The sequence below is a fragment of the Leptodactylus fuscus genome, chromosome 3, assembly GCF_031893055.1.
Source record: "Leptodactylus fuscus isolate aLepFus1 chromosome 3, aLepFus1.hap2, whole genome shotgun sequence".
Lineage (NCBI taxonomy): Eukaryota > Metazoa > Chordata > Amphibia > Anura > Leptodactylidae > Leptodactylus > Leptodactylus fuscus.
Window position 1 is genome coordinate 24386703 of NC_134267.1, and position 19004 is coordinate 24405706.

Below are 19004 nucleotides of genomic sequence, written 5' to 3' on the forward strand. Positions count from 1 at the left end.
GTAATGCTGACCTTCTGGAACGAGAGGATCTGGAGGATGACAGCGTATGTTTGGATGAAGTAGACCGATGGGACCTTACTTCTTGTAGGTGTGCGATGCGGAGTTCTGCCTTATCTCTGGCGTTTTTCACTGCGGCATCTTTCGTTTGGAATAGGTTCTCCCTCTCAGTTAGCTCTGCTATAGCATCATCAAAATCAGCGTTACTCAGGAATGTGACGTATTTTGCAGACAGTCGCTGATGGCGTTCATAGGCGGCAGATAAGCGGTTTAGTGTGGTGACCAATTTTGCTGCGTCACTGTCATGGCGTGAGAGCGCTGCTATATAGTGTTCAGTTCTTCGCCATAATTCATCAAGATTATCACAGAACTCTTCTTTAGTTATTTCAAAGTTCTCTCTAATCTTTTGCGTGGGTTTACTGACACGTTTTAATCGCTCAATTTGTACATCCTGAAACATGGAGTCTGTTTCCTGCACATCTGAGTCCCTGATAGCAGGATGCACTGTCCCAGATGCAGTGACAGGGGAATCCACATAGCTCCTTGTGGACATGGTGCCTTTGTGTGGAAAATGTCAATAAAGATGGCGCTGCCCCTTATTTCACTGTGGTGAGGAGAACATGTGCTCAAGATGGAGGACAGCTTTGAGCTCACCTGCAGGCTGTGTGGCGTGCTGCAGATTATGCTGTATTCTCACTGTGCTTGCTTGCAGGCTGTCAGTAGATCCTGCAGGAGCTGCAGATATAGCTTGTTTTAACTAGAAAGTTGTGTTTTGACTATTCTGCCACAGATGCATGTTAGAGAAATCTCTGAAGATGTGAGATTGTAATTCCCGTATGTAAGCTAATGGCAGATAGCAGAACGCGCTGACATTTCATTCCCTGCGTTCCCAGGTTGCATGTGGAGAGATGCAATGGAGTTGCTTCAGGTAGTTTATTTGTCTTTACCTTGAGAGATGATATGCCATACGGTCAAAACACAATTCCTTTCTCAGTTCTACAAGATGGTTGCTCAGTGGTTACAGACTGAATAACACATATCCAGGAAGAAGATGCAACAAGAAGGGAGGAGTAACAGAAACAGAGAATTATGGGAGAAAACTACTTAAAGAGCCCTGCACACAATATCAATGTCTATGCACCAGCATTGCACAATATATGTAAAAACACTGTATGAAAGTCAAACAACCAAGAATGAATGATACAATATGAACAAGAATCATTACTTCAGCAATACCCCTGCTGTAACAGCATAGGGGCAGTCACTATATATTATATATACTCCATACTACTATAGAGGGGGGAGAGGGGCACAGGCGCAGTCACTATAGATTATATATACTCCATACTACTATAGAGGGGGGAGAGGGGCACAGGCGCAGTCACTATAGATTATATATACTCCATACTACTATAGAGGGGGGAGAGGGAGCAGTCACTATAGATTATATATACTCCATACTACTGCAGAGGAGGGGGAGAGGGGGCACAGGAGCAGTCACTATATATTATATATACTCCATACTACTATAGAGGGGGGAGAGGGGCACAGGCGCAGTCACTATATATTATATATACTCCATACTACTATAGAGGGGGGAGAGGGGCACAGGCGCAGTCACTATATATTATATATACTCCATACTACTATAGAGGGGGGAGAGGGGCACAGGCGCAGTCACTATATATTATATATACTCCATACTACTATAGAGGGGGGAGAGGGGCACAGGCGCAGTCACTATATATTATATATACTCCATACTACTATAGAGGGGGGAGAGGGGCACAGTCACTATATATTATATATACTCCATACTACTATAGAGGGGGGAGAGGGGCACAGGCGCAGTCACTATATATTATATATACTCCATACTACTATAGAGGGGGGAGAGGGGCACAGGCGCAGTCATTATATATTATATGTACTCCATACTACTATAGAGGGGGGAGAGGGGCACAGGCACAGTCACTATATATTATATATACTCCATACTACTATAGAGGGGGGAGAGGGCACAGGCGCAGTCACTATATATTATATATACTCCATACTACTATAGAGGGGGGAGAGGGGCACAGGCGCAGTCACTATATATTATATATACTCCATACTACTATAGAGGCGGGAGAGGGGCACAGTCACTATATATTATATATACTCCATACTACTATAGAGGGGGGAGAGGGCACAGGCGCAGTCACTATATATTATATATACTCCATACTACTATAGAGGGGGGAGAGGGGCACAGTCACTATATATTATATATACTCCATACTACTATAGAGGGGGGAGAGGGGCACAGGCGCAGTCACTATATATTATATATACTCCATACTACTATAGAGGGGGGAGAGGGGCACAGGCGCAGTCATTATATATTATATATACTCCATACTACTATAGAGGGGGGAGAGGGGCACAGGCACAGTCACTATATATTATATATACTCCATACTACTATAGAGGGGGGAGAGGGCACAGGCGCAGTCACTATATATTATATAAAAATCAAATCAAAAAAATAAAAAAAAATGCTTTATTGGCACGTCCGAATAGGTATTTGGCATTGCCAAAGCTAGTAAAGTGGGTGGGTGGGGGGGGGAGTTGGGTTGGGTGGGTGGTGGGTATGGGGGGGGGGGGGGGGTTCGGTTATAACAGTCCATGGAGTCTCATCTTCCTCTTCGTTGGTGACTGCTATATGGGGAGGTGGGGGTGGGTGGGGGTGGGTGGGGGTGGGTGGGGCGGGTGTTTTGGGATAAATATAACAGTCCATGGAGTCTCATCTTCCTCTTGTTTGGTGACAGCTGGACACGTATTGGGCAGCGATCTCCACAGTGGCCTCTTCTTCTCCCAGTAGGATGTAGAGTTTCCTCTTCTCGTCTGCAGATATGAAGTCTGGGATGTGGGCAGAGTGTCTTTGGTAGTAGACGGCCCTCACAGCTGAGTATTTGGTGCAGTGTAGCAGGAAGTGGGTCTCGTCTTCTAGGGCCCCCTGGTCACAGTGCTGGCACAGTCTGTTCTCCCGTGGCTTGTACGTCTGCCTGTATCGCCCCGTCTCTATCTCTAGGTTGTGGGCGCTCAGTCTGTACCGGCTCAGGGTCTGTCTGTGCTTGGGGTGGCGTATTCTCTCCAGGTAGGTGGCCATGGTGTAGTCCCTTTGTAGGGATTGGTACACGGTGAGTTTCTTGGAGTTATTTATTTCGTTTCTCCATTCTTCAATGTACCGCTCTCTGTTTGCCTCTGTGGTCGCCTTTATTTCGGCCTTGGTTATCATCTGTTGGAGTTTTTGGTTTGGTGGTTGGCTGTTGTTTGGTTGTTGAATGTCTGGTTTGCTCAGGTGGCTTAGCCATACTTGGTGGTGGTAGGAGTCAGGCTTGCTCCCCTGGATGTGTGCCTGGAAAGCTAGCGCCCTCTTCTGTATGGTGAGCCATAGGGGGAGTCTGCCTAGCTCTGCCCTGCAGGCTATGTTGGTGGTGTTGCGATGGACATGTAGCAGGTATTTGCAGAACTCCAGGTGGAAGTTCTCTGTTGGGCTGGAATCCCACCTTGACTGGTCTGGGTAGGTGGCTGGGCCCCAAACCTCACTGCCATAGAGAAGGATTGGGGAGATGACAGCGTCAAATATCTTCAGCCAGACCCTCACCGGTGGTTTGAGGTGGTACAGTTGTCTTCTGATGGCGTAGAAGGTTCTGCAGGCTTTTGCTTTCAGGGTTTCTATTGCTGCTTTGAAGCTTCCTGATTGGCTGAGCTCCAGCCCCAGGTAGGTGTAGCTGTTGGTTTTCTCCAGTGTGGAGCCGTTCAGTGTGAATTGTGAGGTGGTGGAGGCTTTATTGTGGCCCTTCTTCTGAAATACCATGATTTTGGTCTTCTTCTGGTTGATGGGTAGGGCCCATGTGGTGCTGAATTTTTCCAGCACTGACAGGCTTTCTTGGAGGTCTTTCTCGGTGGGGGCCAGGAGTAGGAGGTCATCGGCGTATAGCAGGAACTTCACCTCTCGATTGTTCAGGGTGAGGCCTGGGGTTGGTGAGGTCTCCAGGGCTGTAGCCAGTTCATTGATATAGATGTTGAAGAGCGTTGGGCTCAGGCTACAGCCTTGTCTGACCCCTCGGGCCTGTTGGAAGTATGCTGTCCTTTTCCCATATATATACTCCATACTACTATAGAGGGGGGAGAGGGGCACAGGCGCAGTCACTATATATTATATATACTCCATACTACTATAGAGGCGGGAGAGGGGCACAGTCACTATATATTATATATACTCCATACTACTATAGAGGGGGGAGAGGGGCACAGGCACAGTCACTATATATTATATATACTCCATACTACTATAGAGGGGGGAGAGGGGCACAGTCACTATATATTATATATACTCCATACTACTATAGAGGGGGGAGAGGGCACAGGCGCAGTCACTATATATTATATATACTCCATACTACTATAGAGGCGGGAGAGGGGCACAGTCACTATATATTATATATACTCCATACTACTATAGAGGGGGGAGAGGGGCACAGGCACAGTCACTATATATTGTATATACTCCATACTACTATAGAGGGGGGAGAGGGGCACAGGCACAGTCACTATATATTATATATACTCCATACTACTATAGAGGGGGGAGAGGGGCACAGGCGCAGTCACTATATATTATATATACTCCATACTACTATAGAGGGGGGAGAGGGGCACAGGCGCAGTCACTATATATTATATATACTCCATACTACTATAGAGGCGGGAGAGAGGCACAGGCGCAGTCACTATATATTATATGTACTCCATACTACTATAGAGGGGGGAGAGGGGCACAGGCACAGTCACTATATATTATATATACTCCATACTACTATAGAGGGGGGAGAGGGGCACAGGCGCAGCCATTATACTTAATTGTGGGTGCCAGGGTACAGGTGTTAGGGGCAGACCCATTTGTGACTAGTGGGTGCTGTGTACACTGGGCTGGTAGGAGGGTCAGTTTCACCTTCTCCTGGTTGCACAATCATTGTTGTGTATTTTCTGCTCCTGTTTTCGTCCCACAGCAGGTGTGAACAGTGTCCTATAACACTGTATTACTGGCTCCTGTACCTGGCTCTGATTATATACAGGGGTGATGTCGCCCTGGCTGGGGCGGTCCCACTATCAGGTGAATCTGGGTGGTACATACACGCCGTCTTATCTGAAGCCTTACAATTCCTGGCACGGTCTGTGGCCACATTCTATCTCGAAGAAAAGCAAAGCAAATAGTAACTGGGCTCAGCCCCTGAATACAGATAAGGAAACCACGAAACACAGCTCGGCCTGCCACGGGGGCAGCATCTCAGGAAGGGGGAAGGAACTCAGAACAGGGGCAGCCCTTCATCTCTTGAAATGGCAGCCATGTTGGTTTTCAACCAGAGATACAACTTTTTGGTGTCAGAAAAGAATTTTTCAGGATTTGACAGATGAGGTTGACTTAGAAAGACGAGGATGACGAAGATGGTGAGCTGTGAGGAAATTACCCAAAATACAATCACTGCTGGGAATCGCTGCGCTTCCTGTAACTGGATGTGACCGCCACATCTGGAGCGCACATGGCGGATGGGCAGAAACACTGAACATCTGCCCCAGTCTCTCCGCTAAGGTGCCCACATGTCATCAGCACCCCCTAGTCACCACTATACAGTCATTTACTGACCGATGGTTTAGATACTTTCCATTAGCAAATTCAAAGGAGCAAAGTTGCAGTGTAAAGCAGGAGTGTATAGCGAAGAAAGAGACAGCGCAGCTGAGCTCGAATCACTGGCACTGAATGCCAATAAAGCAGCTGGCAATGAAAATATCTAGCTGTGGGCGCCATGCTCTGATGTGTCAGATCTTCTAAAGAACTTAGGATGACACAATAAAGACACTGACAAGACCCTCTATATCAGGGCCTGAGGTCAATAAGAATCCGGCCGTACACAATAAGGGGTCTTTGTAAGGATCTGATGGGATAATGAGAGGGGCAGTAATGGGAAACAACCTCCTGCCCGACAAAATCCCACAAGGGGTGAGGGCATTAGACGATAGCAGCGCTACAATTATATTTATTTAGGTTTAGTTGCTTATAGTCCTTTCTGTAATAATATACCAATAGGAACAAGCAATGCTGCACTGTAAAGCAAGAGTATAGAAGCCTGCAAATGATGATAGAGGAAGTGTACTTGTTCAGACAATGAAACCAAGATGGAGTCACAGGGCCCATATTATACTCCAGAGCTGCGCTCACTATTCTGCTGGTGCAGTCACTGTGTACATACATTACTTATCCTGTACTGATTCTGAGTTACATCCTGTATTATACTCCAGAGCTGCGCTCACTATTCTGCTGGTGCAGTCACTGTGTACATACATTACATTACTTATCCTGTACTGATTCTGAGTTACATCCTGTATTATACTCCAGAGCTGCGCTCACTATTCTGCTGGTACAGTCACTGTGTACATACATTACACTACTTATCCTGTACTGATCCTGAGTTACATCCTGTATTATACTCCAGAGCTGCACTCACTATTCTGCTGGTGCATTCACTGTGTACATACATTACATTACTTATCCTGTACTGATCCTGAGTTACATCCTGTATTATACTCCAGAGCTGCACTCACTATTCTGCTGGTGCATTCACTGTGTACATACATTACATTACTTATCCTGTATTATCCTCCAGAGCTGCGCTCACTATTCTGCTGGTGCAGTCACTGTGTACATACATTACATTACTTATCCTGTACTGATCCTGAGTTACATCCTGTATTATACTCCAGAGCTGCGCTCACTATTCTGCTGGTACAGTCACTGTGTACATACATTACATTACTTATCCTGTATTATACTCCAGAGCTGCACTCACTATTCTGCTGGTGCATTCACTGTGTACATACATTACATTACTTATCCTGTACTGATCCCGAGTTACATCCTGTATTATACTCCAGAGCTGCGCTCACTATTCTGCTGGTGGAGTCACTGTGTACAAACATTACATTACTTTTCCTGTATTATACTCCAGAGCTGCGCTCACTATTCCACATGGTTCACATCTCCCAGCACTTCCTCATTGTTCAGTGTCTTTGCTCTGACAGATGGATAGTTACGGTCTGACACTCATTGCTGGTGGATTGACCCATGTTCGCACTGCCTTGGGCATCAGCTTGATGAACATTAGGGAATTCTTTATGATTGTATGCCAGATATGCCCAACCAGGGGATCCCTTTAAGCTGTCACGTCCCCTGTTTCGGGGTACATGGCAGCGTCCTGTATTGTAGCGCAGCGCTCTGTTTCATCACCCGCTGACTCACTCCTCTAGAGCTGACTATAGACAATGACTGATGACTAATGTCTGTATAGAGGGAAAGTGCCAGCAGACCCCGCGCTTACTCATCCCGCTCAGCATGGCGGCTGCTGTTGCTGCTGTAAGCGATTACAATGCTTTTATCTGTGTTGCGTCTTTTTATGGCACAACACAACACTTCAGGGCCTAAAAATAGCAGAGCTGTAGTGGTGATTCACCAGATATCACGAGCCGCCGGCGCAGCGTACAGTGTGTTTATATAACCGTGACATGAACTGTCATATTATTTTGTAAGAGGATAGGTACAGGGAAGGTGAATGACACAGCCACAAGACATCGAGGTGTCAGCTACTTAAGGGCCTCACGTTCCGCTTTTTTTCGTGGAATGTTCTTAATAATCGGAGATTTTCCCTTGGACTTGGCCTCGTCTTGGACTGATCAGCTTTAGCCATGTAACTTTATTTTGCTTGGCCTATAAGACATGGTGGTCTAGGGTGACGAGAAGTTTAATCTGGACAACCTTAATGGCCTAGGGCAGTGGAGAGTTAATTGCGGGCTTTTCTAAGAGTCTAAGGATGTGAAGGGGTTAATAGTAACTTCCCGGAAGGTGAAGGAGTTAATGCTGGGTTCATGGTGGTCTAGGGAGGCGATGCTGGTTTATATGGAGGTGTAAGGTTGATGTTCATTTCAGTAGTTGAGAGGTTAATGCCAATTTTCCTGGTGGTCGAGGCCTCCCTGCTGGTGCGGGGTAGCTGATCGGAGGCCCCTGGTTCTTCAGGTGGTCTCGGGCAGGGGAGCGCTTCTTCCCTGTATCTGTGGTAATGTAGGGTAGTGAAGACTTTATTATTGGCTTCCCTAGTGATCTAGGGAGGTAAAGAGTTAATGATAGCAACCTGGTAGCCTAGGGTGGTGGAGGGTAATTCCAAGTATCCCAAGGAATTGAGGTCTCCTAGGTGGTGTAGGGGGGTTGAAGGGAGAAATGACTTATGCAGTGATGTAGAGTAGCCAAGTCTTCCTTGGTGATCTGGGGAGGTAAAGGACGAAATTACAGCATCCTCGTGGTCTACGGTGGTTAAAGGGTTAATGCCATTATCTCTAGTGGTCAAAGGCTTTTTTGGTGGCCTCAGGTATATTTGGTGGTGTCAGGTAGTGGAGCCTATATTGTTGGCTTTCAGGGTAGTGGAGGGGTTAATGCCTGTCGCCTTAGTAGTCACCTCGCCCTCTCTCTGTAGGTGTCCCCTAAGGCTCCATCCTAGGACCCCTCCTGTTCTCCATCTACACCCTTGGCCTGGGCCAACTCATAGAATCTCATGGCTTTCAGTACCACTGCTATGCCGATAGCAAATATACATCTCTGGGCCAGACATTACCTCCCTGCTGGCCAGAGTTCCAGATTGCTTAGCGGCCGTAGCCTCCTTCCTCTCCTCCCGCTTTCTCAAACTCAACATGGAGAAAACAGAGTTCATCATCTTCACCCCACCCCGTATGGCCCCTTCACCTGACCCATCTATCAAAGTTAACAGAACCCCACTTTCCCCTGTCCCACAGGCACGATGTCTTGGGGTAACCTTGGACTCTGACCTATCCTTCAAGTCACACGTTCAAACCCTCAACACCTCCTGCCGCCTCCAACTCTAGAACATCCATCGAATCCGCTCCTTCCTCACCCCTGAAACTACTAAGACGCTCGTCCAGGCCCTCATAATCTCCCGCTTAGACTACTGCAACACCCTTCTCCATGGACTTCCAGCAAACACCCTCGCCCCCCTCCAGTCCACCCTAAACTGCGCTGCTGGTTTAATTCACCCCCCCCCGATCTTCATCGGCTGCTCCCCTCTGCCAGTCCCTCCACTGGCTACCTATAGCCCAGCGAATTGAGTTCAAGCTACTAACGCTAATATACAAAGCCATCCACACCCTGTCCCCTCCATATATCTCTGAACTAATCTCCCGCTACCGGCCCACACGTAACCTCAGATCCTCCAATGACCTCCTACTCTGCTCTGCTCTCATCCGCTCCTCACACAACCGTCTCCAGGATTTCTCCCGTGCATCCCCCATACTCTGGAACTCCTTACCACGACACATAAGACTGATCCCTACAATCACAGGATTCAAGAAGGCCCTGAAGACTCCCCTATTCAGGAAGGCCTACAACCTCCAATAACACTATCACCGCACCCCCATCTGTACAGTCTCCCCCTCTCCTTCTGTCTCTACCCCCCTTCCCTCATAGACTGTAAGCCCTCGTGGGCAGGGCCCTCTACCCCACTGTGCCAGTCAGTCATTGTTAGTATTATATCTACCTGTATATTCTGTGTATTGAATGTAACCCCCAAATGTAAAGTACCATGGAATTAATGGTGCTATATAAATAAACAATAATAATAATAATGCTTGCCACCTGGGTAGTCTAGGGTAGTGGAGGGGTTAATGCCAACATTCCTACTGGTATAGGTTTTACTTAGATTGTAGGGTAATTGAAAGGGAAATTTTGGTGGTCTACAGTAGTGGAAGGGTTAATGTTAGCATCCCTAGAGGTTTAGCGTGATGAAAGGGTTAATGCCAGCACCCCGGGGTAGTGGAGGGGTTAATGCCAATATCTCTGGTGGTATGGGTTTTACTGGTGTTATAGGGTAGTTGAAAGGGATTGTTAGTGGTTAACAGTAGTGGAAGGGTTAATGCCAGCACCCCCTGGTGGTCTTGGGCGGTGAGGTGGTCACTGTGGGCTTTCCTGGACTACACTATATACAATCATTCTCATTCATCCTGGCAGTCAGTTTTGAGGCTTTTCTGATGGTCACCTGCGCCCCTTCCGCCCCCTGCTGACATAAGTGATAGGGTGCACCACAAGTATTAGGAGTCTGTCCACATTTAGGAGCTTTCTCCGGCCCTACAGCAGAGGAGAAGATAAGTGTTACTGCTATGCAGAGACCTCAGGGCAACAAAGAGTTAATACTTCTGTAAACCAAAGTAAAAATGTTAGAAAAAGTCTTAAAGATGTTATCTGAGGGCAAGACAGAGGGAAGGAGGAGGAGGAGGAGGGAGTGCAAGTACCAGGGGGGAGGGGGTGCATGTCAGATCTGTAGGGTGTAGGTTTCAGGGGTGTATACAGGATTGTGGGGTGCTGGGTCTGTGTATAGGATTGTGGGGTGCTGGGTCTGTGTACAGGATTGTGTCTGTGTATAGGATTGTGGGGTGCTGGGTCTGTGTATAGGATTGTGGGGTGCTGGGTCTGTGTATAGGATTGTGGGATGCTGGGTCTGTGTATAGGATTGTGGGGTGCTGGGTCTGTGTATAGGATTGTGGGGTGCTGGGTCTGTGTATAGGATTGTGGGGTGCTGGGTCTGTGTATAGGATTGTGGGGTGCTGGGTCTGTGTATAGGATTGTGGGGTGCTGGATCTGTGTACAGGATTGTGGGGTGCTGGGTCTGTGTACAGGATTGTGGGGTGCTGGGTCTGTGTATAGGATTGTGGGGTGCTGGGTCTGTGTACAGGATTGTGGGGTGCTGGGTCTGTGTACAGGATTGTGGGGTGCTGGGTCTGTGTATAGGATTGTGGGATGCTGGGTCTGTGTATAGGATTGTGGGGTGCTGGGTCTGTGTATAGGATTGTGGGGTGCTCGGTCTGTGTATAGGATTGTGGGGTGCTCGGTCTGTGTATAGGATTGTGGGGTGCTGGGTCTGTGTATAGGATTGTGGGGTGCTGGATCTGTGTACAGGATTGTGGGGTGCTGGGTCTGTGTACAGGATTGTGGGGTACTGGTTCTGTGTATAGGATTGTGGGGTGCTGGATCTGTGTACAGGATTGTGGGGTGCTGGGTCTGTGTATAGGATTGTGGGGTACTGGTTCTGTGTATAGGATTGTGGGGTGCTGGATCTGTGTACAGGATTGTGGGGTGCTGGATCTGTGTACAGGATTGTGGGGTGCTCGGTCTGTGTACAGCATTGTGGGGTGCTGGGTCTGTGTACAGGATTGTGGGGTGCTCGGTCTGTGTATAGGATTGTGGGGTGCTGGATCTGTGTACAGGATTGTGGGGTGCTGGATCTGTGTACAGGATTGTGGGGTGCTGGATCTGTGTACAGGATTGTGGGGTGCTCGGTCTGTGTACAGGATTGTGGGGTACTGGTTCTGTGTATAGGATTGTGGGGTGCTGGATCTGTGTACAGGATTGTGTGGTGCTGGATCTGTGTATAGGATTGTGTGGTGCTGGATCTGTGTATAGGATTGTGGGGTGCTGGGTCTGTGTATAGGATTGTGGGGTGTTGGGTCTGTGTATAGGATTGTGGGGTGCTGGGTCTGTGTATAGGATTGTGTGGTGCTGGGTCTTTGTACAGGATTGTGTGGTGCTGGGTTTGTGTATAGGATTGTGGGGTGCTGGGTCTGTGTATAGGATTGTGGGGTGCTGGGTCTGTGTATAGGATTGTGGGGTGCTGGGTCTGTGTATAGGATTGTGGGATGCTGGGTCTGTGTATAGGATTGTGGGGTGCTGGGTCTGTGTATAGGATTGTGGGGTGCTGGGTCTGTGTATAGGATTGTGGGGTGCTGGGTCTGTGTATAGGATTGTGGGGTGCTGGGTCTGTGTATAGGATTGTGGGGTGCTGGATCTGTGTACAGGATTGTGGGGTGCTGGGTCTGTGTACAGGATTGTGGGGTGCTGGGTCTGTGTATAGGATTGTGGGGTGCTGGGTCTGTGTACAGGATTGTGGGGTGCTGGGTCTGTGTACAGGATTGTGGGGTGCTGGGTCTGTGTATAGGATTGTGGGATGCTGGGTCTGTGTATAGGATTGTGGGGTGCTGGGTCTGTGTATAGGATTGTGGGGTGCTCGGTCTGTGTATAGGATTGTGGGGTGCTCGGTCTGTGTATAGGATTGTGGGGTGCTGGGTCTGTGTATAGGATTGTGGGGTGCTGGGTCTGTGTATAGGATTGTGGGGTGCTGGGTCTGTGTATAGGATTGTGGGGTGCTGGATCTGTGTACAGGATTGTGGGGTGCTGGGTCTGTGTACAGGATTGTGGGGTGCTGGGTCTGTGTATAGGATTGTGGGGTGCTGGGTCTGTGTACAGGATTGTGGGGTGCTGGGTCTGTGTACAGGATTGTGGGGTGCTGGGTCTGTGTATAGGATTGTGGGGTGCTGGGTCTGTGTATAGGATTGTGGGGTGCTCGGTCTGTGTATAGGATTGTGGGGTGCTCGGTCTGTGTATAGGATTGTGGGGTGCTGGGTCTGTGTATAGGATTGTGGGGTGCTGGATCTGTGTACAGGATTGTGGGGTGCTGGGTCTGTGTACAGGATTGTGGGGTACTGGTTCTGTGTACAGGATTGTGGGGTGCTGGATCTGTGTACAGGATTGTGGGGTGCTGGATCTGTGTACAGGATTGTGGGGTGCTCGGTCTGTGTACAGCATTGTGGGGTGCTGGGTCTGTGTACAGGATTGTGGGGTGCTCGGTCTGTGTATAGGATTGTGGGGTGCTGGATCTGTGTACAGGATTGTGGGGTGCTGGATCTGTGTACAGGATTGTGGGGTGCTGGATCTGTGTACAGGATTGTGGGGTGCTCGGTCTGTGTACAGGATTGTGGGGTACTGGTTCTGTGTATAGGATTGTGGGGTGCTGGATCTGTGTACAGGATTGTGTGGTGCTGGATCTGTGTATAGGATTGTGTGGTGCTGGATCTGTGTATAGGATTGTGGGGTGCTGGGTCTGTGTATAGGATTGTGGGGTGTTGGGTCTGTGTATAGGATTGTGGGGTGCTGGGTCTGTGTATAGGATTGTGTGGTGCTGGGTCTTTGTACAGGATTGTGTGGTGCTGGGTTTGTGTATAGGATTGTGGGGTGCTGGGTCTGTGTATAGGATTGTGGGGTGCTGGGTCTGTGTATAGGATTGTGGGGTGCTGGGTCTGTGTATAGGATTGTGGGATGCTGGGTCTGTGTATAGGATTGTGGGGTGCTGGGTCTGTGTATAGGATTGTGGGGTGCTGGGTCTGTGTATAGGATTGTGGGGTGCTGGGTCTGTGTATAGGATTGTGGGGTGCTGGGTCTGTGTATAGGATTGTGGGGTGCTGGATCTGTGTACAGGATTGTGGGGTGCTGGGTCTGTGTACAGGATTGTGGGGTGCTGGGTCTGTGTATAGGATTGTGGGGTGCTGGGTCTGTGTACAGGATTGTGGGGTGCTGGGTCTGTGTACAGGATTGTGGGGTGCTGGGTCTGTGTATAGGATTGTGGGATGCTGGGTCTGTGTATAGGATTGTGGGGTGCTGGGTCTGTGTATAGGATTGTGGGGTGCTCGGTCTGTGTATAGGATTGTGGGGTGCTCGGTCTGTGTATAGGATTGTGGGGTGCTGGGTCTGTGTATAGGATTGTGGGGTGCTGGATCTGTGTACAGGATTGTGGGGTGCTGGGTCTGTGTACAGGATTGTGGGGTACTGGTTCTGTGTATAGGATTGTGGGGTGCTGGATCTGTGTACAGGATTGTGGGGTGCTGGATCTGTGTACAGGATTGTGGGGTGCTCGGTCTGTGTACAGCATTGTGGGGTGCTGGGTCTGTGTACAGGATTGTGGGGTGCTCGGTCTGTGTATAGGATTGTGGGGTGCTCGGTCTGTGTATAGGATTGTGGGGTGCTGGATCTGTGTACAGGATTGTGGGGTGCTGGATCTGTGTACAGGATTGTGGGGTGCTGGATCTGTGTACAGGATTGTGGGGTACTGGTTCTGTGTATAGGATTGTGGGGTGCTGGATCTGTGTACAGGATTGTGGGGTGCTGGATCTGCGTACAGGATTGTGGGGTGCTGGGTCTGTGTATAGGATTGTGGGGTGCTGGGTCTGTGTACAGGATTGTGGGGTGCTGGGTCTGTGTATAGGATTGTGGGGTGCTGGGTCTGTGTACAGGATTGTGGGGTGCTGGATCTGTGTACAGGATTGTGGGGTGCTGGATCTGTGTATAGGATTGTGGGGTGCTGGGTCTGTGTACAGGATTGTGGGGTGCTGGATCTGTGTACAGGATTGTGGGGTGCTGGATCTGTGTACAGGATTGTGGGGTGCTGGGTCTGTGTACAGGATTGTGGGGTGCTGGTTCTGTGTACAGGATTGTGGGGTGCTGGATCTGTGTACAGGATTGTGGGGTGCTGGATCTGTGTACAGGATTGTGGGGTGCTCGGTCTGTGTACAGGATTGTGGGGTGCTGGATCTGTGTATAGGATTGTGGGGTGCTGGGTCTGTGTACAGGATTGTGGGGTGCTGGATCTGTGTACAGGATTGTGGGGTGCTGGATCTGTGTACAGGATTGTGGGGTGCTGGGTCTGTGTACAGGATTGTGGGGTACTGGTTCTGTGTATAGGATTGTGGGGTGCTGGATCTGTGTACAGGATTGTGGGGTGCTGGATCTGTGTACAGGATTGTGGGGTGCTCGGTCTGTGTACAGGATTGTGGGGTGCTGGGTCTGTGTACAGGATTGTGGGGTGCTGGATCTGTGTACAGGATTGTGGGGTGCTGGATCTGTGTACAGGATTGTGGGGTGCTCGGTCTGTGTACAGGATTGTGGGGTACTGGTTCTGTGTATAGGATTGTGGGGTGCTGGATCTGTGTACAGGATTGTGGGGTGCTGGATCTGTGTACAGGATTGTGGGGTGCTGGGTCTGTGTACAGGATTGTGGGGTACTGGTTATATGTATAAGATTGTGGGGAGCTGGGACTGTGTACAGGATTATGGGGTGCTGGGTCTGTGTACTAAAGTGTGGGGTGCTGGTTTTATGTATGGGGTTGCGGGGTGTATGCAGGATTGTGGGGTGCTAGGTGTATGTATATGATTGTGGGGTGCTGGGTATGTGTATAGGATTGCAGGGTGACGGGTTTGTGTGCGGGATTGTGGGGTGCCGGGTCTGTGTACGGGATTGTGGGGTGACAGGTTTGTGTACGGGATTGTGGGGTGACAGGTTTGTGTACGGGATTGTGGGGTGACAGGTTTGTGTACGGGATTGTGGGGTGACAGGTTTGTGTACAGGATTGTGGGGTGTTAGGTTTGTGTATAGGATTGCGGGGTGACAGGTTTGTGTACGGGATTGTGGGGTGCTGGGTCTATGTATAGGGTTGCAGGGTGTACACAGGATTGTGGGGTGCTGGGCGTTTATAGGATTGTGGGTTGCCGGGTCTGTGTATAGGATTGTGGGGTGCTGGGTTTGTGTGTAGCGGGGAGTCGGAGGTGATACCATATCACACCTGGCGGCCTCTATCCTGGCATCGCCCACAGATATTTGGGTACACGAGCCGCACACACCGGCCTTGTTCTTCTCCCATTCCTGCAGCTTATAGGATCCAAGTCTCCATGACAACATACACAAGCCCCAAAACACAAGCTCCACGTCCCACAACTTATGGGTGTGGGAATGGAAACATCTAGATCATCTGTCAAATGTCTGCAGGAAGAGCGGGGCGGCCATAAATACAGGGGAGCTGGAGCGGCACCGCCATGACGGTCAGCTGTATATCCATGGTAGGGGGGTGGGGGGGGGGCACACAGGGTCTGGGCAGAGCAGGGTTATGTTACATGTACAACACTACAGCGGATACATGCGATATTTAACACTATTGAGAATTATATGTGCAGCGTGGAGTCTCTGCGCTCTGTCCCTGGCCATTGGGTGGCGCTCTCTACGGCTGACAGCCCCTTGGGGCAGGAGGGATATATAACAGTTCAGGTCATAGTGCAGGCCATGAACGCACATACAAGAGTCATTAGCACAACACATGAGTTTGTTTTCCTTCTGAGAAGCTCTGATCCCTCAGATAACACTGCCTGTCACCTTCAATGACACCTGTACAGGAGTTGGGAGATGAAAGCGCTGCCGGCGGCCATATATACTCACTGTGCACCAGGAAGCAGAAGTCTTTCCATGTCAACAACAGGGTGAGCTTCGTGAAGCCCTCGGCGTCGTACTCCACCACCCCCCTGTCAAGAGAAGAGCGGAAAGAGTTAATGGGAACCACTGCACCCATCATTTGTGGACACAATAACAAGTATGTAACAGAAGGGTGCCCCTAATAGTCCATATTGAGAACACACAGAAACATAACTGATCCCTCCAGCTAGGTCAAGACCTTGTGAAGATTAATGAGGGCACAGATAGTACTGCCTGTCTCTTCCAGCTTATTACATAGTGACAAGGTAGTACTGCTTCCCTAGAAATGCTTTAGGCACTGAAACTATTGCCTCTCATTCTCTCCATGAAGAAGATGAAGACACAGAACGGACTACATTACTGTGGCACAGATAGTACTCGTTTCCTCTCTCTGTAAATGATGTAAGCACAGACAGTACTGCATCCTTGTATCTCCCTGGGAATGACACATAAAACAGACAGTACTGCCTCCATGCCTCTTCCTGTAAATGATGAGGGCACAGATAGTACTGTCTCTCATCTCTCCATGTAAACAATGCAGTAACATATAGTGCTGCCTCCCTGGCCTTTCCTTGTAAATGATGCATGTATAGACAGTAATACCTACTTGTCTCCGCCTGCAGATGATGTAGGCACAGTTAATTCAACCTCAACATCTCTCTTTGTAAATGGTGTAGGCACAGATAGTACTGCCTCCTTGTTTCTACAAGTAATTCATGTATATACATACTGCTGTTCCCTTTGTCTTCTCATAAATGATATAGTACTGTCAACTTATCCCTGTAAATGCTGTAGGCACAGATAGAACTACATTCCTGTCTCCCCGAATGACTGATGTAGGTACAGTATTGGCTCGATGTCTCTCCTTGCTAATTCAATAACCACAAATAGTAATGCCTGCCTGTATCCTCTTGTAGATAATGTAGGCACAGATAGTATTGCCTGCTTGTCTCCACTTGTAGATAATGTAGACACATATAGTATTGCCTGCTTGTCTCCTCTTGTAGATAATTTATGCACAGGTAGTACTGCCCGCCTGTCTCCCCTTGTAAATAATGTAGGCACAGATAGTACTGCCTGCTTGTCTCCCCTTGTAAATAATGTAGGCACAGATAGTACTGCCCGCCTGTCTCCCCTTGTAAATAATGTAGGCACAGATAGTACTGCCTGCTTGTCTCCCCTTGTAAATAATGTAGGCACAGATAGTACTGCCCGCCTGTCTCCCCTTGTAAATAATGTAGGCACAGATAGTACTGCCCGCCTGTCTCCCCTTGTAAATAATGTAGGCACAGATAGTACTGCCTGCCTGTCTAACCTCATAGATAATGTAGGCACAGATGGTACTGCCTGCCTGTAAATAATGTAGATAAATAAATTCAGTAGATAATACTAATAAGTGGCAGAATTGAGGATGGTTTTCATTAAAAGTCACAAGAGACACAAGTATGACCAAGAATGAAGAAAGTAATTTACTTACGTTCCAAAATGGCTGAGAAAAGCCGCTATATACTCCCTCCTTTTGTGGTACCCCTGAATGACGTACTGCACCTACAGAACAGATCACAAGAAACATGAGGAGATCCATCTCTTCACGTCAATGTTTTTCTTCCAACTATTTAAAGAGCAAATCTAGTCTTAAAGGAAGTGTGTAACCAGATCCAGCACATTACCTGAGCCCACAGATAGATAGGTTAGGGTCACCTGAATAAAATGGTGCTTTAACCCTTGTGAATTGCTGTCTACGTTGCTGAGAGATCGCTGATTTTGTCAATATGCAAAAGAGCTCTTTGGAGTATGAGGATGCGGCAATGGCTGCACAGAGCTCACAAAATAAGTAATGTTTTGGGAACACTGTTTAATTCAATTAGCATTAACCTATCTATCTGCAGGGCTGGGGTGATATGCGGGTTCTGGTGACACTAACCTATCTATCTGCAGGACTGGGGTGATATACTGGGTCTGGTGACAGTAACCTATCTATCTGCAGGGCTGGGGTGATATGCGGGTTCTGGTGACACTAACCTATCTATCTGCAGGGCTGGGGTGATATGCTGAGGTCTGGTGACACTAACCTATCTATCTGCAGGGCTGGGGTGATATGCTGGTTCTGGTGACAGTAACCTATCTATCTGCAGGGCTGGGGTGATATGCTGGTTCTGGTGACACTAACCTATCTATCTGCAGGGCTGGGGTGATATGCTGGTTCTGGTGACAGTAACCTATCTATCTGCAGGACTGGGGTGATATGCTGGTTCTGGTGACAGTAACCTATCTATCTGCAGGGCTGGGGTGATATGCTGGGTCTGGTGACACTAACCTATCTATCTGCAGGACTGGGGTGATATGCTGGTACTGGTGACACTAACCTATCTATCTGCAGGGCTGGGGTGATATGCTGGTTCTGGTGACAGTAACCTATCTATCTGCAGGGCTGGGGTGATATGCTGGTTCTGGTGACAGTAACCTATCTATCTGCAGTGCTGGGGTGATATGCTGGTTCTGGTGACAGTAACCTATCTATCTGCAGGGCTGGGGTGATATGCTGGGTTTTAGTGACAGTAACCTATCTATCTGCAGTGCTGGGGTGATATGCTGGTTCTGGTGACAGTAACCTATCTATCTGCAGGGCTGGGGTGATATGCTGGGTTTTAGTGACAGTAACCTATCTATCTGCAGTGCTGGGGTGATATGCTGGTTCTGGTGACACTAACCTATCTATCTGCAGGGCTGGGGTGATATGCTGGGTTTTAGTGACAGTAACCTATCTATCTGCAGTGC

At 48.7% G+C, this 19004-nt stretch overlaps 1 protein-coding gene across 1 annotated transcript in view; it reads right to left on the minus strand.

The window, feature by feature from the left end:
- Window positions 1-19004, minus strand: part of BABAM2 (BRISC and BRCA1 A complex member 2) — a 106037-nt gene that overhangs the window by 21963 nt on the left and 65070 nt on the right. The window contains exons 9-10 of the mRNA XM_075267209.1: window positions 17704-17774; window positions 16194-16276 (exon numbers count right to left, since the gene is read on the minus strand). Of these exons, the coding sequence (XP_075123310.1) occupies window positions 16194-16276; window positions 17704-17774 (154 nt within the window). The remainder of the gene's footprint in view (window positions 1-16193; window positions 16277-17703; window positions 17775-19004) is intronic.